Source organism: Dendrobium catenatum, unplaced genomic scaffold (genome assembly GCF_001605985.2).
Source record: "Dendrobium catenatum unplaced genomic scaffold, ASM160598v2 fragScaff_scaffold_1639, whole genome shotgun sequence".
NCBI lineage: Eukaryota > Viridiplantae > Streptophyta > Magnoliopsida > Asparagales > Orchidaceae > Dendrobium > Dendrobium catenatum.
Window position 1 is genome coordinate 192,792 of NW_021320101.1, and position 24,494 is coordinate 217,285.

Below are 24,494 nucleotides of genomic sequence, written 5' to 3' on the forward strand. Positions count from 1 at the left end.
AATAAAAGCCAGAGGCAACGGAAAGAAGGGATGGGGGTGTGAAAAGTTGGAGGCTTGGCGGGTCGGCGATTGTCGGCGGCTTCGAGATCGAGGGTTTAGCTGCTTCTTAATTTGGATTTTCTTGATGGATCTGAGCTTTATTTCTTCTGATCTTTGATCGTAACTGTTTCGCTGGTAAGACTCCATTTTCTGATTGATCATTACCGGATTTTCCTCTATTTTTTATTTTTTTCGCTTCAGATTAGAGCAATATCGCGAAGCCCTAGATTTATTTTGGGTGGATGGAGTTGGAGATCTGCTGAGAGATTGGATTTTGAAAACTAGGAAGGTTTTGCGGGTTGTGCAAAGGTGATCAGCTCTTTTTGGTGGAGTTTTTGGACGAATTCTGAGCTTAGGTGTTACCCTTTTTCGATTTCATGGCGTCTCCTCCTATGCTCCCGGTGGAGGATCAGACGGACGAGGATTTCTTCGATAGGCTGGTGGAGGATGAGTTCGGTGACACGGGGTTACGCGAAGGATCTATTGAAGTGGACCGGTCATTCTTGGAGACGGGCGTAGCAGATGAGAGAATGAAATTGGAGGATTCAGATGATACTAGGGTTTCTTCTGTTGAAGAGGATGAGCTTGAGAACAGAACCAATCAAGCTTCTCAGAATCCAAAGGAGGGAGTGGAGTGGATGGCTTCTGTGGAATCTTCGAATCTATTGTTACGTGCTTGTGAAGCTGAAACCGTGGTTTCTGAGGAGAGGGTTACAGATGTGGGATCTTCACTTTTGTCATCTGAAGTTGGGTCAGGTAGTCCCGCGGAGTTGAAGTCAGAGATCAGGTCATCGGATTCATCTGTGGAGCAAAGTGGCGGATCTAAGAGTGCCGGGGTAAAGGAGGTGCAGTGGAGTGCGTTCTGTGCTGATTCACAACAATTTAGCTTTAGCGATGTTGAGCCCTTTTCAGATTTCTTACTAGAAAATTCAGACGTTTCCACCAACCAGGAAAACAGGAATGGTGACCTCAAGTCTAATTTTTTTGACAACGCAGTTGCTGGTCATGGCGAGGATCTAGTTTCTTCTGAGCAGCAAGATTCCTATATTTATGGCACAGACAATGGATATTCCACCGATGCCAATGATCCTAAATACTGGGAAAACCTTTACCCAGGTTGGAAGTTTGATGCTAGCACTGGACAGTGGTACCAAGTAGATGGTAATGATGCAGTTGCCGCCCAATCAGATAATTACGATGCAACTGATGTAAATGTGCAAGAAAGTTTTAGAAATGATCACTTGGGAGATGGCAGTGGGTTTATTTCGGGCAAAGCTGCACAGGTATCTTATTCCCAACAAAACTCGAGTTTAATGGTTGGTGGAGTAGCTGAGGATTGCAAAACAGGCATTGCATCCAGTTGCAATCAGCATTCTCAAAGTAGCAATGGCTACCCTCCAAACATGGTATTTGATCCGCAATATCCTGGCTGGTATTTTGATACAAATACTCAGCAATGGTATACACTTGATGAATATGCTCAAAGCATTCAGCAGACATCCCATTCAGTTCAAGGACAGGTCATTGGGGATATGAACACTTGTAATGGCTTCATTGGAGAAGCCAGTTCAAGCTTTTATGGCGACGTCGGTCCACTGGAACAGAATGGCATTCAAGGTCAAGGGAACCAAAACTTGGCACATTCTTGGGATGTTTTGACGAATAAATTTGCTCAACAAAATATTCATCAGTTTGATGCCAATGATAACAGCAACATGAGCTTTTCAGGAAACCAGCAGATGATGAATTTTTATGATCCTAAGTTACAGGAAATGAACAACCCGTCTCAGAAAGTAAGTTTCAACTCATGGAGTACTTTTCCAAGTGTTTACAGCAATAGTAAGGCCTCAGCTGGATTTCAGAACTTTGTTCCTGCTGAAAGCATGCAACTTAATCAGCCTAAAGCAGAGCAAAGCCTGCAGTCGCATTTGTCTCAAAGCTTTTATGCTGAGGAGAACTCACTTAATTATCATGGACAACAGTTTTATAGCACATCTTATCCTAATACCTCTTATGCTGGCAATGAAGGGAGATCCTCTGCTGGCCGTCCTCCGCATGCCTTGGTTACTTTCGGTTTTGGTGGGAAACTTGTAGTCATGAAAGATCCCAACACTTCTGGCATGAACACGGGCTTTGATAACAAAGTGAGACTCAGAGCGTTTTTTATTTGTTTTAATTTCAGATAATAGTAACAACCCTAAACTTATTGAATTAATGTGAGCTTGGATTTGAAGTTTTTGGAAGATTAAACAAATGAACCATTATGTTTATGCATAATTTTTTTAGGAAGCTTCAGAGGGTGCTGTCTCAATTCTCAACTTGATGGAAGTTGTGAAGGATCAAGCTGAGATTGCAGGTGATTATTTCCATTCTTTAGCTCATCATTCCTTTCCAGGGCCACTTGTTGGTGGGAATGCTTCTACAAAGGATGTATACAAATGGATAGATGAGAGCATAACACATTGCGAGTCTCCTACCATGGACCCTAAGAAGGGGAAAATGTTGAAATTGCTTCTTTCATTACTAAAAATTTCTTGTCAACATTATGGAAAACTTCGATCTCCATTTGGGTCTGGCTTATCACTTGAGGTAAATTGCATTAATGATTTCCCTGTGCTGTAATTCTTTGTTGTTCATGATATAACTTCCCTTCAATTGGCAAAATTTGTTCAAGTCATGTTCTGTCTTTGCAAGAGATATTTTGTTTAATATTTATTTATTTATTTAATTTTGGTGTATGGATATACACTGCCTTTTATTTACTTTTGATCCCGTCTCTTTCTCCTCAAATGTTTTATTATGCTGCTCTGTTTTCCTAACACATCATCTATGTGCCATGGAACTCATAGACCGTGCAACTGCTTTCAGAAAACATTTTTTGCCGCATCTGTCAATGGAAATGTCATGTCTTAGGCTTAGTACCTCCAAAACATGCCAATGATTACTGAAATGGAATTATATACCAATAATTAATTGTCTCATTTTGTACTGGGTATTTTGGCCAGTCTCAACGTTGCATTCTTAGCACAGAATTTATTTATTTATTTCAATTTTCAATTATGGATACAATGGCATGCCTCAATTTGATGGATCTCTGGCACCTGTAGATGGTAAATTCTATCCCCTCTTAAAAAAAAAGAATCATGTTCTGGATCAAATTATTGGTGCTCAAGTGAGTAATTAGATTATACTTATGTAGTAAATTAGTATGCAGTGGGATACGCTTGCCATCCTTTTCTATCTCTTTCTTTCCCGCTATTGACTTTTTCCCCTACCATTTTTGCTTGTTTTGCTCACGTCTTTTCTTTTTCTCGATCTATTTTGTGTCATTCTATGTGTTTTTGTGTGGCATTCATGTTTGCTATACTTTTACATTCTCAAATGTTTTATACAAGTTGTTGCATGCCAGTTATTTGTTAATCGGTCCTGGCGTCATAATATTTGTCATAATCTGTCTCAAGGTGTAATCCATTTCCACATGTTTCTTACATAAATTAATTTGTTAAATTTGTACAATTTTATTTAGAAATGCCAAATAAGTACACCACTATGGTTGGTAAATGTATTTCACATTATTATTGTTCTTATAGAGGCATTAAGTGATTAATTTGAGCTTTAACGTTTCAATATTTAATATCTGATGATTGTACTTATATAGACAACTTTGAAGGATTGATTGGAAGTCTGTAAATTGATTAATAAACTCTATGCTGTTGTAAGCAGCACCAAACTTTCCCTAGTTTCTTCTTTTCTTTATGTTCTGCATGCTTTTGCAGGCCCTTTGATATTAATGTCACTGTCACTTAACCTATTATCAAATCTAAGCCTTCTAGATGCTATATCCTCGTCATCCCTGAACATGATCTTAGCCTATTCCTTGACTATGGTCTAGACTTTCCTGAAGCAATTAGTCCAATTCATTTGCTTATATTTATTCAAAAACTATGCCTGGTAAACAATTCTGACTTAATGTTAACGAATTATAAGAGCGCTACCTTGTTAGGAATCTAAGGATATTGAGTTGTTTAGAGCTAAGAGTTTTTTTTTTTATCAAATTAACCACCGTTAATGGAGTACTTAATCATTTTGTTACTGTCCATCCATTTTCCTATTATTTTCATACTATATTCTTAGTTCTTTCTCATGTTTGTATGCTTCATGACGTTTTTTTTTTCTGCCCTTGTTTTAGTTTCTCTCTCTTCTTTCTACTTTTTTTGATGAGGACATCGATCCAAGGTTCAAACATGTGTATCGCCGGAAGCATCGCAGATCGATGGCCACGATTCAGAGCTTATATTTCTAGTTGTTTATGCATTTTATTTTTATGTTTCCTATTGTACCCTTATGTTGAGTTGAGTCATGTTGGAGCCCTGAGGGCAATTTAGTCTTTATTTCTTCTTGTATGCTTGAGACCTATATATATGGGTCATTTCTCTTGTAATAGCTATCCCTCCTTCCGCAAGTTTCAAATTTGAAATTCGAATTTCAAATTTCAAATTCTTTCCTAATTTGGATTTCCAATTTAGGAAAGTTTTTCATCACGAATTCCAATTTCAATTTAAATTAAATTGGAGTTGTTTAAATTTATTTCCACGTCATCTCCCCAAATTGGAAACCTCTTCCTTGTGATCTCTCCCTCTTCCCCCTCTCTCCATGCCGCCGGCCTTACTAGGCCCTCTCTCTCTCTCTCTCTCTCTCTCTCTCTCTCTCCATTTAATGCTCACTTAAGGCATTAATTCCAAACCAATTTGAATTCAAATTTCAAACCAAATTCCCCCCAAATTTCATTCAAATCCTGAAATTAATTTCAGGTTTTGAAACAACACCCCTCCTCTCTTGAGAACCCGCCGGCCTCCCCATCTTAATGGCCCCATTAATTGCCATTAATTCCCCTTTAACTCCCCTCAAATTTGAATTAAATTCAATTCGTATTTCCCTATAAATCCACTAAAATCTGAAATTAATTTCAGATTTTGGGATTAAACCTATTGCCATTGGATCTCTCTTGGAAACCGCCGGCTCCCTCTTTCTCCTGCTCCCGCCGCCCCCCCATCTTGCTTCTCCTTGTAATCTGTGAAGTCAAAGAAGAAGAATACCACACCGCCCCTCTCCGCGTAAATGACGCATGGCTGATCCTGAGCTTGATAGCGGATTCGTGTACGACATCTATGGCGACATTCACATCACCCGTTCGCAATTCTTCGACGTCGGATTTGGATTTGACGACCCTATTGAGGACTATCTAATCGCATCTTGCCTACTCTCGTGGACGTCATAGACGACCAATTTCAAGACTACGATTGGTTCCTCCAAGGCCATCCATCCCCGCCATCTCCGCCACCGGCGACCTTTCCGTGGATCAAGGCCATTGTTGTTGCTACCGTCATCGTGGCATCGTTGGGTGTGCTGAAGACACTTTTCCGCTAAGCCTAGTGTAGTTGAGTGATCCATCCCCAAGGTGAAAATTCTCTTTATTAAGTTGCGGATTGTTGATTAATAGCTTTTGGTATTGCTACCATCTTTGGTTACCTAGGAGTTTTGGCTAATCTACATGTACTTCCTCGCCTAAGCTAGTTGAAAACTAAGATTCTTTGATGAACTTGCTTGTTATTTCGATAAGTTATTAATTAGTAATTCATTGTCAACTATTCTTAAAATTTCTTAAATGAGCTCCTGCGCATGTTGGTTTCACATCATTTTTGGATTAAATTTGTCTGTTAGGTAATTGTGCAAATTTGGAGGTGCCTGTGATTTTGTCTCTATGCAGTATATGCTTCAAGAACATTTTGATGTGTCTTTATGGATGGATGTACAATAATCACAATTACCTGCATTCTGCGGCGTTCCTATTATCATTATATGCGCCATGCTAGTTAATTTCATAGGCAATTCATTTGATCCTTGGTTTCAATCAAGCAGTTGACTGCTTGATTTGCTTAGACTGATTGAAGTTTTTTTTTTAATGATGCCATGGTATATGCTTATCTTCCCTGTCCATGCTAGAGCAGTTAGCCTTGTCTGTGGAGGTTGCTTTATTCTCAAATTTTCTTTTATGTCATAGTTTTGATTTGCAGATTGTAAGATTAACGCTAGATTGTTTATACCTAACTATAGTTTTTGTGATAAGCACATTACTTTTTGTTCTCAATGCTTATTTTTGGGTTCCTCCATGTTGTGGATGGGGCTTGTGGTTAGCTTTCAGTTGGTTGATATATTTAGATCTGTGAAATAGAGTGTATGCGGCAATACTAGTAAATATTTGATAATTTGTTTTTGGTACTTAACACATCTATTTTCCTCCTAACAACAGGAAGATGATGGCCCAGAATCATCTGTAACTAAGCTTTTTGCATCTGCTCGAGCAGATCTTCCTCATCTTACTCATTTTATGCAGAGCAGTCCATCTGCGGCAAATATTCAGGTATAATTTAATTTGTAACCTAGCTTTTTTCAAATATACGAGATATTGATTCACATGCCACTTGCTTTAGGCCACTTCTATTGAGATGCAAAATTTACTTGTTTCTGGTAAAAGAAAAGAGGCCCTGCAGTGCGCACAAGTAGGTCAGTTGTGGGGTCCTGCTCTTGTTCTTGCTGCGCAGCTTGGTGAGAAGGTTTGTCCCAAATCTTTAGATTCTAGTTGGCTGTAATTTATTAACGTTCTACTATCTCAAATTTATCTTAAGTGGGAAAAATAACTTTTGGTTCCCCTCTCAAGATATTAAAGTGTATGTTTTTGTGCCAATTCCATGCAGTTTTATGTTGATACTGTGAAACAAATGGCACATCGCCTTTTGATTTGTGGATCACCTCTCAGAACATTGTGTCTTCTTATTGCGGGACAACCTGCTGATGTGTTTGCTACAGAGAGCTCAGCCATTGGTAGCTTTCCTAGCACTGCAAATGCAGATGAACAGCCCTCCAAGGTGATCTATGCACTTCATCTGTTTTATGATCCTTTTTGTTCAACTTATGTAAATGGGCTATTTTTATGGAGGAGAGTCTCATTTAAAGGCACCCTCTTACTTTCGATATGTAGGTATTAATTTTGTTATAGATTTTTTCCTTTTCTGTTATGACAAATTGATTTGAAAATTTTCTTGAACCTCCTCATAAGCATTAGCATTCATATTGTTTTTTCTTTAAGTGTCTTAGAATTGAATGACAACTTTATATTAGTTGGCAATTTTGAGGCATAACATAAATTTGCATGAACTCATTTGATGGGGTTTATATGCGATAGGTTCAATCCAACTACATGCTTGATGATTGGGAGGAGAACTTGGCCATCATTACCGCAAATAGAACAAAGGATGATGAGTTGGTTGTAATCCATCTCGGTGATTGTCTATGGAAAGAGAGAGGAGAGGTGTATATGTAGATCTAATTTGATTATGATTCATGAACCATTCTATATGATTTGCTTTGACTCTGTTCCCTGGTACAGGTCACTGCTGCTCACACTTGTTACTTAGCTGCTGAAGCAAATTTTGAATCATATTCCGATAGTGCAAGACTCTGTCTAATTGGTGCAGATCATTGGAAATATCCTAGAACTTATGCTGGTCCAGATGCTATTCAGGTAAGCCATTGTATTCATCTTTCTTCTTTATTTCCTTTTTAGGTTATGTTGGTATTTGTTTTCAGTTGCACTTTCTTTCCCATATATATATATATATATATATATATATTATATATATATATATATTTATATTTATGTTATAATCTACCATAATCCTGACTGTTTTTTTACATTGTCCCTCAAAATATATTATAAAATTCCATGGTTGCTACAGTGTAATCTAATGGTGTACAACAAGTCCTTGAAGGTAAAGTTATTAGTTCAAAATTTGTTCTTGGAGTTAACATATATTTACTGACCCTTTTTGATAATAATAATCCATTTTGTCTATGATATGCTGTGAGGTTATAATATTAACGGCAAATTGGCCATTTTTTGTAACCAACGAGTAAATAACCATTTGTTAATAAGCATTGAATGTTCACCATTAACAATGGCATAAATCATTATCCTTAGCTGCAATAGTATAAGAAAGTAACTAGATATCAGTTATTTTTTTATTCATTCTTGGAAATCAGCTATAATGGAATGAACGTTAATTTATCTCATTGCTAACAATAATGGTCATTTTTAGTGAAAACAAATTGATAAAAGGAGCTCTTTTCTTATCATAAGTCTAAAGATATTAATACATTATCTGAGCGTTACAGAATACAAAAGAAATATTGCTAGGAAAACTAAGCTTAATTGGTGCTTAATCATGAATTTTTGGCTTCCATCATATAACTGGTAGAGCAAATTAAGTATCTAAATTGCTCTATTATTCGATCATGTCCAATTTAGAAAATGTTGACCACGATATTTAACAAAGCTATAGGAACAGAATGGAGAAATCTTGGAATCATATATTTGCTTAATGTATTGAGGGCGATGGGAGATACAAAAATAACATTTAATAATGCATTATGGTGCAACTCAAAAGGCATCATTGTGCAAAGTAGGTTCTATATATTTTTTTATTTTAATAGAAAGAGTAAATGCCCAAATGTTTTCTGGACTTTTTATATGCGTCCATTTTTATCCAAAGTTAATAGAACGAGTAAATGCCCAAATGATTTCTGGACTTTTTATATGCGTCCATTTTAATCCAAAGTTTTCTAAGTGTCTAAGTCCCTCAAACTTATTGAATCCTAAGCATTTTAGTTCTTTTGACATCTATGTGGTTTGCAATTGATGGAAACTTGTGGCATAAAGCAATCTATGAGGGCATTTTGGATTTTTAAAATTTTTGTTCTCTTGCTTTTTAGTGAGAAATCTTTCTTACAAGCTTCTAATCATAAAATGAACTGAATGCATTGCATATGCATAGAACATATAAAATTTAACTAAACAGTTTTCTCTCATGTTTTGGGAGTTTGAGTTGAAAGCAACAGTTTTTGAGTAAGTAAGATCTCCATCCATGAAAAAATGACCACATTCAACTACAACAATGGGAAATGAGGAACTCCCTATAATAAAGATTGCCAAAGCATTTAAACATTAAGTATTAATTGGGCTATTAAATAACATTTAAAGCAACTCAAATGGAAAACTCTTGGATTGCTTCATAATTGCATTTAATGTAATCAATGTTATATCATCCAGATCTTTAATATTGTCAAAATATCTTTGACACTTTTCTTCCGTGATGTGCGATAAATTAATCTCATTATACTTGATCATATGCCTTATATAGATTAATAAAAATAATATCAAATTGCCATAAATTCTTTAGCCGACCCTATGTGGTGGGATAAATGTTTGATGATGATGTTGTTGTTTCCATAAACTTTAAGCTTATATTTTATTACTCTTCTCCATGTCTTCATTATATGACTCATAAGTTTGATTTCTTTATAATTGTCACTATCTTGAGCATCATCATTGTTTCTAAATATTGACCCCAAATTAATTTTCCTCCAATTATTTTGGTATTCTCTTAACATTAAAAATTCTATTAAATGTTTGTTGATCAAATCACTTCAATATCCCCATAACTCTCCAAATCCTAATAGATATATCATATGAGCCTAAAACATTACCTTTTTGCATTTCCATTTAAACTAACTTCACTTCTCTTTTTTGGATTAATTTTATAATGTACTTCATTATATTGCTCATTATACTTTTTAAAATAATTTTATCTTAGAACTCTTATTTAATAATGTATTAAAATAGTGTTTTATATCCCATTGATGATTTTGTTTTGACTAAGATATTATTATATTCATTTCTAATTCATCTAATTTAATCAAAGTATTTTAGATGCTTTATCTCCTGCCTTAGTTATTCTATGTATCTTAATTTCTCCTCCCTCATTATCAAGCTTATTATATAAATTATAAAAAATTATAGTTTTCTTTTCTTTGCACACTGCAATTTGAAAGAATTTGAACTTAATCATTATATCTCAATAATATTTAAATTCTGCCTACCTTTCAAAGCTCAATTATTTTATTTAATAACACCTATTGTATCTCTTCACTTCACCACCAAGTCTTTTTATTACTATATGATCTCTTTTTTGTCTCTCAAAAAACTTCCATAATAATCTTCTTAACATATTTATTAATTTTATCCCAGACGTGGTTATACTCAATTCAAGAATTTTAATTTGCCTCTCATAACATTTTTTCTTGAAATTTAAATTATTTTTTACCTTTTAAATTCCACATATCTTATCCTTATATAATAATTTCTTTTTAGGGGGATTTACATACATACCACTTTATTTCATGCTATTTACATATATAACATCTAAAACTTTAATATTGCATGCCTACCACCCATAGAACAAATATGGGTGTATGAAATGAAATATGAAAGTTTATAGGGTATGAGTGGTAAGAATGAAATATAGGAGTGATATATTTGATATTAAAATTTTGGGTGTTAAATATGTAAATAGCATGAAATAAAGTGTTATGTATGTAAACCCCCCTTCTTTTTATTGTTTTCCTTGTACTCTCAAAATACATATTTATAAGTATTATTTTATATTGTATGACCAAACTCCTTTAAAATCATCTCTTTTTTCTTCTCTTATGCTTTGGTTTCTCCAATTTTGTAAGTAATTGACTGTTCTTCTAGTTTATTAAACTATGCATTCATTTTTGCAATGTCATTTACTATTGTGAAATCAAACATTTATGTTCCCATTGTACTTCCATCTTTTTCGTAAACACCATGAATTATTTTATAGCCCATCTTACTAGAACCAATATGCTCATTTAAGCTATATACAATTAATATCCTTTCTTCTTCATATATAAATTATAGAAGTTCATCATTCTCGCCCCAAAATTTATTTTTAAACTTCCTTTGAATCTAACCTGAGGATCATAATCGATAACCACATTCATGATTTCCTCGATATTTTTTTCTTAAAAGCAATCATTTATTACTAACTATATTTATTTCAACAATTTTATCTTCTACCATTTATCCATTATCAAAGTCCCATTTCTATTGTTAATCTTCTATTTTTGAGGGGTTTACCTTCATATGTGTTAACAGTGCTTTAAAGTCTGGAAGGTCAGTAATGTAAAATGACAACTAACTTTATATATGTTAACCTCTAAGCATATTCCACAATCAATCGAGTGCATTGAGGAAAGCGACTATCAGATATGTCCCTTATCACGAGCTTGGAGACTCCTCAATTGGTATCAAAATGGCTCAGAATATTATCCGATTGTGAAAAAGATCACACAGACGCCCTCAAGACACTAAATTTTCCAAACAAGAGTCGTTCATGCATAACTAGTTGGAAATGATGACGAGCGTGATTTGTTGGCAAGCGCGACACTAGCAAAATCTACTCAAATGACATCCGATTGACACACAGATTGTGCCAATGTGATCAGAGCATCAAATTTACCTAAGGGGGATCTCTCACATTTAAATTGAGTTAAGGTGGTCGACATCGATGGTCTAAGGACAAAACATTATGTGACGTTGTCCAAACATCATCAATTTGCAAACGAACTTCACCGTTGTGTCCGGAACGTCAAAATAATATAAAAAAGCCTATAATATTGCCCATGCCATTGAAGGTGATCAAAATTGACGGACTATGGATGAAATCTCGCACGACATTACCTGAACACTGCCCGTTCGAAATCGTATAGAAAGGCTGTAATATTGCCCATGCCGTTGAGGGTGATTAAAATAAACGGACTACAAACGAAATGTTGCGTGGTGTTGCCCGAATACCGCCGTTCTCAAAAGGGACTTGACCGTTGTGTCCAAAATGTCGTAAATACCTATAAATGACAGTAATATTGCTTGGGTCTCCTTACACAAGCAAAAATGCGAAATCAACACGAATTTTGAGATGGGGGCATGTAAACCGAGATGCACGAGAAATGAGGGGGTTTGCGAGAATCTTATCTAATATTTCTGTTCAAATCCTATGCCAAATCCAATCCTCTGCCAAATGTCCCTGCACAGCCGACCAAATCCACTGCTTAAATCCTGCTCAAATCTTTGCTCTAGTCGTCTATCACTTCCTGCCCGATCTCTCCTACCCACAAACCCCCCTCTCTGTTAGAAGACTACAACCGAACTCCACCCCCTTCTAGTTCCAGCTCTCTATATGACTCCTCCCTTCCAACCACCCAAGTAGCTCCCTCCTGCCCTTAGCGATCCAGTCCAGTAATAGCAGCCGAATACCATCACAGTCTGACGCAACTCCCTTCCTCCCCTTCTCCGTTCATTCCACTACAGCAGCTCTCGTTCACTCTCCCAGCCCAAACTCCACCTCTCATCAACAACCGAACTCCTCTCCTGCTGTGGAGCCTCTGCCCCCAACACTTGCTGCTTTACTCATCTTTCAGGTGAAAACCCAGCCAATTCACCTTCCAGCACTCTCCTACTTATCTCAGACAACCACTGAAACTGCTACTGATCTCCTACTCCTACCACTTTACAACCAAACCAAACTCACAACCCTCTTCCATCGTCCACCACTTCAACCAATACACTTCCACCTAATCCCTCAATAGTAGCCCCTCTCCCATCCTCACCTACTATCCAGTTGCAAGCCAAAAATAGCCTCCCAAGCCCATCATTCCACTGTGCAGCCCACCTACACCTAACAAAGCCACCAAATCCATCTTCCTTACCTCCAAAACAGAAGCTATCCATCTCCTGCATACTCATCTCAGCCACCTACACCTAGCCGGACACAGCAGCATTCACCTACTGTCTCTACAATAGCAACTCTCATAGCCCTTCCCATCTCAGCCCGTCATCTACTGTCTCTACAATAGCAACTCTCATAGCCCTTCCCATCTCAGCCCGTCATCTACTACTAGCCCAACACTTTAGCCCTCATGCCCAAAACAGCAGCTATCCATCTCCTGCGTACTCATCTCAGCCACCTACACCTAGCCGGACACAGCAGCATTCATCTACTGTCTCTACAAAAAAAAAAAAAGAACTACTGTCTCTACAATAGCAACTCTCATAGCCCTTTCCATCTCAGCCCGTCATCTACTACTAGCCCAACACTTAGCCCAACCTCGCTCAATTCACCACGCCTTTTCCCATTACAACTAACGCACCTACACTACACTTCATCATACATTACGATATTCACACCAAAATCCAACTCAAACACGATCCCATCTCCTCTAACACCTTGATAGCACCTAAATCCAACTCCAACGGCCACCCAACTCTCTATATTTTTCTCTCTAACAGAAAGTTTACACGCTCTTACTTCCCCTCTATAATTACTATTAGTATTATTATTAAGGAAAAAAAAGCAGAAAAGAGAGATTAAAAAAAAAAGAGGAGAAAAGAGTTTGAGTGTGATTTGATCCCTTGTTGATGCAATCAAAAATTTGGGAGAGGGACCCAAATTTTTGATCACAAAAAACTAGACCTTACTAGGAAATAGAAACTTACAAAACTTCTAATAATTAGACAAATTAAACAAAACAAAACAAAACTTTAATATTATAAAAACTATTACAACTTGGACACTTACAAACGACTCAATTGACTCTTACAAATGACTCAAATGACACTTACAAGACTCTTTCAAAACACCTAAAGTTGCTTCCAAAAGAAGAAGGATACTGATGGAGTGGCACTTGCGGATAGAAGAAAGAAATTAGAAGTCGAGACGAAGGTTGGAAAGAGCCCGCAGGATTTCCGAAGGAGGAGGAAGAGAGAATGGACAAAGCTCGCAAGCTTTTCCAAACAATAAACCCGCAGGTTTCTATTCCAAAAATAACTCACATAACATCCTTTTTTAAACAGCCACAAAACAACTCTATTTATAGGCACCAAAGAAGGAATACAAACAGTCCAGATTTCTGTATAGAAATCTGTCCCAAAACAGCCCATTAAAACCTTCAAATTTTGTTCAAAAACTGTTCCAAAAACCTGTCCTGCGCACTTTTCTTACGGTGGGGGAAAGATTATGCGACGCCTGTGACGAATCAGGCAAACCCTGTGCGCTCTTCTCTTAGCACGTCCGGGTAAAAATTAAGTACTATGTGTTCTTTCATGCAGGCGGAAAATTTGCGAACTTCCATGCAGGCACCTTAAAGACTCATGCACAACTTTATTGGCGTGATGAGATTGAAGACCATGGTCGCGGTGTCACTTGACATCGACCATGCACGCCTTTCTTGGCTTGGTGGGCAAGCCTAGACTCCCAATAATGTTCCCTAAATGAGGGAGACGTCGAGAGGTTGCTGAATTTTTCAGCGGACAGATGACTTTTAAGAACAATCTATTAACTTAACAATGCAACAAAGTGAAAATTAATAGCACAATAATGATGAAAATACAAATACTAAAATATAGTTTATATTGCTTTGAATGAATATAAAAGAACAAACAGGAGACATGTAATGAATGAGTGGCTCGCCAATGAGCGTTAACAAGAGACTTATAATGAACATGTTAATTCATTTACAGTCAAAGAACAATGAACCTATAACGAACACAGTAGCCCTCCCATAGGCAAAAATAAAGGACTTGTATGGATCGCATATGGGCAAAAGTACTGAACTCACTGATGAGCATGATTCTAACCTACGGATGAGAATGAGGGCTTCTAATGATCAAATAATCTGCTTATGAAAATGAGGTACTTGTCATGTGTACAACAGTTTGCCTACAGGTGACAACTAGGGATATGCAATGAATGTGATAGTTCTTGTATGGAGATATGTAGGGAAATTGCAATGAATATAATAACCTTCTTATGGGCAAATACAAGAGACTTGTAAGGAATACAAGTGCTTGCAGGCAACAACATGAGAGTGACAAAGGAGTAAGGAATTGATAGTGCACGCAACCAACCTACAAGTTGCAATAGGAGATTAGTAGTAGATGATGCAACTCACTCACAAGCAAGAACATAATATCCTAGTTCTTATTGAGCAAACATCCTCTACGAACTATGCTAAATGATACTTAGAGAAGACCAAATAAACTAAACATCTCTCCTTTATACATTAGCTAAAATTTAATACGTCACCACTTCATCGGATCCGCAACATTCGTATAAGTGATACTTAGAGAAGACCAAATAAACTAAATCTCTCTCCTTTATACATTAGCTAAAATTTAATACGTCACCACTTCACCGGATCCGCAACATTCGTATAAGTGGACATAAGATATTTTTATTGAATTTCAAAATTTGCGTACTTTCCAATGATAATCATTTGTGTAATTAATTATATTTAAATATTTAAAGTGTCCCCTCATGCATTAAATTAAAATTCCCTAAATCTTAAATGTGACATCGAGAAGCGTGCCGACGCCTCTGAGAGTATACAACTACCTTGGGAAGCAGATGATAGCCTCGAGAAATATGCTACCATCTCATGAAGCGAGTCACTACTTGAATTTAATATCTGCATGTGCTCCAATCGTTATATTGAACTCCTAATCTTAAGGTCTGAGAATGTTGTGCAGGTCAAATATTCATTATTCATCATAAGGACTGGAGTCTACATGACTTGTACTAACAAGCGAATGCTTAACCATAAATCCACCACAATATTTAATATTAAATTTCATAGTTGGTCTTCAAAGGCTCTTTAAATGAAACTCATCATAAAATACAATCTTTCGGTTTTAGCGTTCGCATAATCATCTATTGTTGAACCGATCCTCCGTTAGCAAGCGAGCATAGTTGACAAGGTTTAAATAACAAAAATTTTAATCATCGATGATGGCCGTGTTGAATGCAAATGTTAACCGAAGGGTTTATATAAATTTCAAAGAAATGCCCCCAAATCTGAAAGTTAATTATCTGGGTTCAAGTTTAAATGAAAATTTCAAAATCTATCACTTTTCAAAAATTCAAATAGGCCTAATTGAAATAAAACACCTAAATACTTAAAGTAAAAATCCATCCCTCCTTCGCAATAGTTTGTCACGGTGGATAAATTTGATAATCTCTTCAGCTCAGAAAGAGCGAATGTCTAGTCGAGAATATCACTAGGATTCTATTTCAAATCATATCTTGCCAGTAAAAACATGGCAAGTGTCCTCTAAACGGTGGTTTTGCCGGCAAATGACACCACAGATAAACAATTATTACCGGGGATCTCTTACCTGGTGGTTTTGCCGCCAAATGGTACCACTAAATTACGATCACAGTTAGAGCCAGTATGTTCTCCAATGGCTTTAAATACTTGAGTAATGAATCAATAGGGTATAATAGATCGGGCACAAAGTCCTTTGTTAACTAAGGTGGACTCAAATTTATCCCCTTAGGTAAATATTACCCAAAGTCTATAAGGTACCCTTGGATGACGCGATCCATGGCTACCAACAAGGATCTATCGGTTGGGTCGCCTACCTTCATTGACTAAATGGATTAGGGACTATGATGATTCAGGATAATGGAACCATGTGATCTTTATCGGGTTCATTATCATTCCCCCCCATCATCTGCTTTAAGTGGACGGTGATAAAATTTCAATTTTCAATATCAAATTATGGAGCTACTATATGGTGGATACTACGTATTTGTTCAACGACTAGCTATAATCGAAAGTTCTCTCTTGTTATTGGGAGGGATAATTAGCTATAGGGGTTTGCGCTTATAAGAAATTTGAACTTAGATCATAAAGTCCTCGTAAAATGAGGGCAAAATCTCTGGGCAATGTCTTATCTAAAAACCCAATTTTTCTTCTAAAAATTTTATATCGGAACCTAAATTTGTTAAAACTCTCCTTGATGACAAAAAGAAAAAGAAAAAGAAAGGGGTTGCGGAAGGCCGGAGCGCGAATTTTTGGAGCCCACACTATACTTGGATTAACAATATCTTTGGAATTTGCAACATGCTGAGTAATTGATTGACAAAACATACATAACTCTATAGTCAACCTCAATATTTAAAACTTTATGGTTCTCATTTATCATTCCTCTAATCTTTTGTGGCCTCCTAAATATTCTTTTTGTATTTAATTTTATAGTATCTATGTTAATTTTAGGAATGTTATTATTGGTAAATTAAAACGCCTACAACTGTAGAAGTTTATTAATGTAATGTATAACCCCAAGGACCAAAATAAGAAAGTATACAAGGTCAACCAAATAATAGTAATATAAAGTTTTCCTTTCTGATCACTTGATTATTCAACGCAATAATTTGCAGTAATTTGCTATAGTAATCATCTATAAGTGAGAAGTTCTAGAAAATCTGTTCGATTCCCTTCCTGTTGGGCTGTTCGGTTCCTGCCCGCTTGGCTGTTTGATTCCTCTGCTTGGGTCCCTCAGTTCATGTTTCTGTCCCGGTTTCTGGTTGTGGTGGTTCGGTTTCTGGGATCCTTAAATGCTTTATTCTCCTCTTTTGGCTGGCTGTGGTGGGCGGCTGAGCATGGCTTTTGGCCTCCTTTTCCTTACTATTTATAGGAGTTGTTTTATACAATTTTAGGAAGGAGATATATGCGATGATTTTTGGAAAGAAAACATGAGGGTTCTTCTTTAATAGCTTGTGAGCTATGTCCGCCTTTCTCTTCTCCTCTCTATAACTTCGTCTCGGGCTTCTTATCTATTTCTTCTCTCCACAAGCTGCCACTCCAAATGTATGTTTCTTCTCAATATAACATGCGGGTTATCTAGCTTGAGAGCTAGCTTCTTTCTCCTTCCCCTCTTTGAATTCATCTCGGACTTCTTATCTATTTCTTCTCTCCACAAGTTTCCACCATATTGTATCTTTCTTCTCTCTAAATTTTATAAGTTATGTCGTGTCTTGGTCTAATATAATTTGTAAGTGGTATCTATTAGATGTTGAAAGTTTGTTGTGAGTTGTTTAGTGTGTGTATTTGTCAAATTTAGTGTGTTTGGTCATCTTTAAAGGAAGACGACTAGTTTGTATGCAATCTTAGTTTCCTATAATTTTGGTTGTATCATTTTGGTATCAGAGCCTAAGTTTTGTGTCTTCTTTTGTTCACGTCATGGAGGTTCTGAAGTCATCTCATCAGGAGATGAGATCTCTCATTTGGAGGAGAATTGATGTAAGCAAGCCATAGATTCCTGCATGGCTTTCCCGGTTCCCTTAGCATTTGGCTGTTCGGGTCCCGGCTTTCTCGGTTCCCTTGCTGGATGTTATGTTCTTTGCCTGCTGGGCTGTTCGGTTCCTGCCCGCTTGGCTGTTCGGTTCCTCTGCCTGGGTCCCTCGGTTCCTAGTTGTGGTGGTTCGGTTTTTGGGAGCCTTAAATGTTGTTTTTTCTCCTCTTTTGGTTGGCTGTGGTGGGCGGCTAAGCATGACTTTTGGCCTCCTTTTCTTTACTATGTGATGATTTTTTTAAAGAAAACCCGAGGGTTCTTCTTTAATAGCTTGCGAGCTATGCCCCCCTTTCTCTTCTCCTCTCTATGACATCGTCTCAGGCTTCTTATCTATTTCTTCTCTCCACAAGTTGTCACTCCAAATGTATCATTCTTCTCAATATAACCTGCGGGTTATCTAGCTTGCGAACTAGCTTCTTTCCCCTTCCCATCTTTGAATTCGTCTCGAGCTTCTTATCTATTTCTTCTCTCCACAAGTTTCCACCCATTGTATCTTTCTTCTCTCTAAATTTTTAAGTTATGTTGTGTCTTGGTCTAATATAATTTGTAAGTGGTTTTTATTAGATGTTGAAAGTTTGTTGTGAGTTGTTTAGTGTGTATTTGTCAAATTTAGTGTGTTTTGTCATCTTTAAAGGAAGACAGACTAGTTTTCTATGCAATCTTAATTTCCTATAATTTTGGTTGCATCACAATCTGATTATTTGAGTAAAAATAATGTGATATCCTTGGAACTATAATGAAGTGTAAGAGTTAATTAGAGGAAAAGAACACATATTGCAACAACTGCTTCATTACTCACAAGAAATATCTAAAAAGCTTAATATCTATCAAATGAATTAAAGACAACATCTATCTTGTACTAAATTATCAGTTGCCAAAGAAAGCATACTTTTTTGGGCGATCCTAACCAAATTATTCATGAACATTTAAACCTTTTTCATATTTTATTTGTTTTATTCTAATCAATACCTGACAATTTGGTCAGGGATTTATCCCCTCACTTTGCTTCCCTGTCCTCTAGATTAGCAGGGAATCAACTGAAGCTAGTAGCAAATAAAAAACCCTCTCATATATGCTCCTTTGTATGAACCCACTTCCTAGTAAAAGCAATAAAAACTGCTTCAAACTCTTGATTCTTGACAGAAATCGAAGATTTCAGATAAAATTGCACCAATTTGCTATGCATGACTCGTTACAATTTTCTTTGAAAAGGAAAAGGAGACTGGAAATGTTGCATCCTGCAACAACAGGCCATGTTTATTGCAATATATTAGACCGATTATGTTATATGAAATTCATATTGAGCAGCAAAGCGGTTTTTGATGGCCAATTTGGTTGCCACTAAAATGAGAATGTTAAGATTGTGGTAAATTATGAAGAATCGAATGAGTGGTGATGAAAGGAGGAGGGCATATACATGCTTTCTTTTCAATGGTTAATCATTTTAGCGACTTACGGCGCCTATTTCACTGCATAATTTATTTTGTTTAGATGTTTAAACTGTTAAGCTAATTTGTAAAATGTGCTGGTCAGTCTATGGACTGGCATATATATTGAAGTGTTGAATGGAAAAACACATTTTTATCTGCAGAATGGTCATGATATTGTTTTCAATAAGATGTGTTAGCTTTTCTCCCCTCACCCCCTTCAATGTTGTATTTCTACATTAAATCCATATGAATATGATAGTTGGATTATTCTTGATTATCATTTGTGATTTTGATGCCTTGGCATCAAATTAGGATCTCTCTCTTTCATAAGCACTCTTGCTCTCCCTTCTTCCCTTGTTCTCGCTGTCAAAATGATAGTTGCTATAGAAGTGCATTGGGATGTATCATTTGCTTTGTAAAAAAATGCACACATAAAATGTTACGTGATCACGCTTGCATATGTTTGATATGATGCCAACAAATCAATATATCGGAATAAGCATCTAGTGACTTTGTGCATGAAATAATAAACATGCATCTGCGTCAAGACTATAGGAAAACATGTAGATTAGGTACTGATATTTTGACTAGTATATCCTCATAGCTGTGAGCCTGGAGGAATCTTTAAGTTGCTTCTCAAGTAATATGGAAGTCCCAGGTTCAAGTCATGGAAAAATCATATTTGCAAATGGATGGGTAATGCTAAATACGTCATCCTCTCTACAGTACTCGGCTGGCTGGAGCACCATACACAGGTACACCCTCTATTTTATATTTTGTTTGCCACACCGATACTTAGATTCCCATAATTCCCCAATGTCTTTAATGAAGATGGAAGGGAGACAAGCAAAGATGTAATTGCGCGGAGATTCCAAATTTTAGGGAAGTATATACTTGAAGTACATTGTGAGCTGTGCTTTTTTTTTTTTAAAGAAATAACTGGAACTGACTTGGTGATGTAAAACGGAGACGCCGGCTTTGTTACGGAGAGGATCTCCTCTCCAAACGTCTCTGATAGACGCGCCGAAATCTCCTATCGATGACCTCATCACTTGGATATGTGAATTCTGTTAACATATGTTAGAACTAATGAAAGCATACTCTTTGTGATGGTAAAAGTTGTGACTTCCGTCATGATTGTCCAATTTCTTTATGCTTGTCGTCTTGTAGTCTGTGTAACATTTGGCTAATTATTTTTAGTAAACTTGATTTTTTTCTAATATGATTGTTAGTGAATTGCGGTTAAAAGTTTACATAGGTGATCTGCAAAGCTTTCTGTTCATTCTATTTTCACTCATTTTCCAATTTTAGTTAATTTTCTCTTCAGTGATGAATTCAAATGACCTAGTCAGTAGAGTAGATGTATTAGATTTGACCCGTGATAAGAAGAAATGTAGAGGTAGACATAAACAAATTTGGTTAGAAAGTATTAGAAATGACCTTTTTTTTTATTAGATGTAAATGAGAATCTGACTCTTAACATGATACAATGGAGAAAAAAAATTCATGTAGCCGACCCCGTGTAATGGGATAAAGGCTTCATGTTGTTGTTGTTGATGAATCATTCAAATCTTGAAATTCTTTTCTGCGTTCAATTCTTTTTCATTTGGTATTTTTTGTATTTTCAGTCTAACTTCTTCATTGAATTTGTAGAGAACAGAATTATATGAATATGCAAAAGTTCTTGGAAATTCCCAGTTTGTCCTCCACCCTTTTCAACCATATAAGCTTATATATGCCAATATGCTTGCTGAGATTGGGAAAACATCTGATTCACTGAGGTGGGTAAGATGCCTATTCCAGCACTTCCTGATGAGCATATATTCTGTTATTTATGTTGTTTCTCATGCAGGTACTGTCAAGCATCTATGAAATTGTTACGAAATTCTACTCGTACTCCTGAAGTAGAAATATGGAAGTCATTGTTATCTTCACTTGAAGAGAGATTATCCGCCCATCAGCAGGTATTATTTTTTCTGGTTGCATCTTTTGGATGGAGTTTCTACATTTGCTAATGTGCGTCTATTTTCCAGGGTGGATATGGTGAAAACTTGGCCCCTTCTAAAATTGTTGGTAAATTATTTACTTCCATCGATAGGTCAATACATCGTATGATGGGCGCCCCGTCATCATTGCCGCCAATGCCACAGAACAATGCCAATGGTAAAGGAAGCCACCTGGTTTCCACAAAGGTAGTAAACAGTCAGTCTACAATGGCCATGTCAACCTTGATTCCATCAGCATCAGTAGATGGCATGAGTGAATGGACAACTGATTCTGGCCGGAAAAGTTTGCACAGCAGAAGCATTTCAGAGCCAGATTTTGGTAGAACCCCGAAGCAGGTGGATATTTTTACTTGTTAGTTGCATCAGATTTTATTAAACAAGATTTGCAAGAGGATGTACCTTGATGTATGCTTTTTGCTGATGATATTCTTCTTCTTGATAGGACTAGAGAGAGAGAGAGAGTTGATGAAAAACTGGAGTTATGGATGTCATCTTTAGATTCTAAAGGTTTTTATTTGAGTAGATCTACAACTGAATTTATGGAGTGTAATTTTAGTAGTAATAGATTTAGTAGTGGGATTGTGATATTAGGTGATCAAGTCATTAAAAAGAGTGCACATTTTGGATATCTCGGGTTTATTGTTTTAAAGTGATGGTGAAATAGATGGGAATATTATTTGTAGAATTTAAGTTGGATGGTTGAAGTTGAGGAATGCATTGGGCCTGTGCTGTGATAGAAAAGTACCCTCAAATTGGAGATTGCAGGGTTTTAGAGGAAAGTTATCCCCTTGTACCGGCTTGACTTATAAAATTTGTTGTTCGGTGATTCATTTTCATCTCTAATTTTATCACTAATTTAGTAATTGACTTACTTAAATTGCTTATTCTTGTTAAATCTAGCATTATTTGTTTTTTTATTGTTTTGTAACTTTTCAATCAAACGTATGATTCTTTTTTATCTTAAATTTTATGTGAAATCTGTATTAGATGTGTGTTAAGTTATCTTGGTTTGATTTTGCATGTTTATGGCTTGCACTTAAACGGATGATTGCTTGTTTAAATTAATGGTTTGTGAACGTCAGATCTGATTTGCACGCATGAATTTGTTCATCTCATCTTTGATTTACGTTAGAAAACTCTGAATTCTTAAGATATTTAACTCCAAATAATTAGGATAAGGGTAGAAACATTATAATGGCATTGCATTGCATTGCATCGTTCATACTTTGGCAATACTACTGCAACTTATTAGTATCTTTGATGGATATTGCATCTTTAAATTTGTTGCTCTAGTTGAAGTATTTTCGCTTGTCCATTTGACCTGCTTGCATCAATGAAACATGAGTGCATTTGCCTATTTCATGCAGGATGCAAAAAACCGTTCCAGTTCAGGAGATGCTCAAAACAAAACATCACCATCTCGTTTTGGTCGCATAGGCTCACAGTTCTTTCAAAAGACCGTGAGTTGGGTATCAAGATCACGTTCAGATCGACAGGTATTTATCACTCTAAGGTTTCGTTTGGGACAGCTTTTTTGTTGCTTTCTAAATCAGCTTTTTAGTATAAAAATTTCTTAAATTAGAAATTTTATACTAAAAAGTCGTTTTAGGAAGCAGTACGAAAGCTGTTCCAAACGAAGCCTAAATCTTCTTTAATTTTTCTTTTATGCTTTGAAATAAAGCAAACACAATTTTTGTGCATTTCCTCTATGAAAGGCAAAATTAGGAGAAAGTAACAAGTTTTACTACGACGAGAAACTCAAAAGATGGGTAGAAGAAGGCGCAGAACCTCCTGAAGAAGTCTCCTTACCACCACCTCCAAAAATCACCTCATTCCAGAATGGCACCACAGAGTACAACATCAACAATGCCTTGAAGAATCAAAACCTCACTGCTAATAGAGGCTCAGAAACAAAATCTCCGACTCCTTCGGAGAGCTCTGGAATCCCACCCATGTCACCCAGTCCCAGCCAATTCTCAGCACGCAGAATGGGCGGTGTTCGATCAAGGTGAGCTTTAGGCTTCGTTTGTGACGGCTTTCTTACTACTTCTTAAAGCAGTCTTTTAATAAAAAAATAAAAATTTTCGGCTAAAAAGTTGCTTTAAGAAGCAGTAACAAAGCCGTCCCAAACGAAGACTTAGTCTTCTATGCTTCTTCATCACTCTTTTCGTATGGTCTGGCTTACATTGATTGGCTTTTACCCAGGTATGTTGATACCTTCAACAAAGGCAGCGATTCACTATCCAACTCGTTCCAATCCCCTTCAGCTCCAGCTGCTAAACCTGCTGCTGCAGCCAAATTTTTTGTCCCAGCGGCGCCCTCTAATGAAGATGTGGTTAATTCCTCCGGAGCCGGTATTCCTGAAACTGGAACCGACGGAGATCTTAGTACATCATTAGGCACTGAAATATCATTTAATTCGCCGTCGCCGCCACCGCCACCATCATCAACCATCGAAAGACTTCCTACTATGACTAATATAGACCCATATAAGAACAAGGAGACAACAACAGCATTACAGAACGGGAATGGCTTCCTTTCTCACTCTCCGATGATAACAAGCAATGCTAAATTCAATGAAATAACGCCATTTTTCCCATCAAATCCTGCAACAGTACATCCAAGCAGTTTGTTACAGCAATTCAATGTTGGCTCTCCAGGTGAAGATCTTGATGAGGTTGAACTGTCATAATATGAATTCCCATATGTCTTTTTGTGCCCTCTTTTAAAGGTATAGGAAGTGAGAGAGGTTTTACAAGAGTGAGAAAATGTAATGAAATGTCATATGGTGTAATTCTAAATATGTTGAGCTGGTTTGTTTGTTTCCCGCATGGAAAGTTTGTGGGAACCATTGTACAGATAATTTGTTTATTTATTCTGCCAGTAAGAAATCTCCATTTCTTTGAA

The 24,494-nt window shown here is 36.7% G+C and overlaps 1 protein-coding gene across 2 annotated transcripts; it reads left to right on the forward strand.

Moving 5' to 3' along the window:
- LOC110110589 (protein transport protein SEC16A homolog) lies at nt 1–24,494 on the forward strand. 2 transcript variants are annotated; one of them, XM_020842147.2, is made up of 14 exons: nt 1–174; nt 241–2,183; nt 2,326–2,628; nt 6,350–6,460; nt 6,531–6,653; nt 6,795–6,965; nt 7,283–7,408; nt 7,487–7,621; nt 21,235–21,362; nt 21,434–21,545; nt 21,615–21,923; nt 22,955–23,083; nt 23,303–23,595; nt 23,793–24,494. In XM_020842147.2, exons 2-14 carry the CDS (start codon nt 417–419, stop codon nt 24,277–24,279), a joined length of 4,194 nt encoding a protein of 1,397 aa, XP_020697806.1. In that variant the 5' UTR covers nt 1–174; nt 241–416; the 3' UTR covers nt 24,280–24,494. The 2 variants fall into 2 exon arrangements, with proteins under 2 accessions (XP_020697806.1, XP_028556993.1); XM_028701160.1 differs by having other exon boundaries at nt 325–2,183.

Bases quoted from the DNA above. Each gene is read 5' to 3' on its own strand.
- LOC110110589 (XM_020842147.2), top strand. From the start codon at position 417: ATGGCGTCTCCTCCTATGCTCCCGGTGGAGGATCAGACGGACGAGGAT. The intron at 2,184-2,325 runs GTGAGACTCAGA...TAATTTTTTTAG, and splicing joins ACACGGGCTTTGATAACAAA to GAAGCTTCAGAGGGTGCTGT. The intron at 6,654-6,794 runs GTTTGTCCCAAA...AATTCCATGCAG, and splicing joins CTGCGCAGCTTGGTGAGAAG to TTTTATGTTGATACTGTGAA.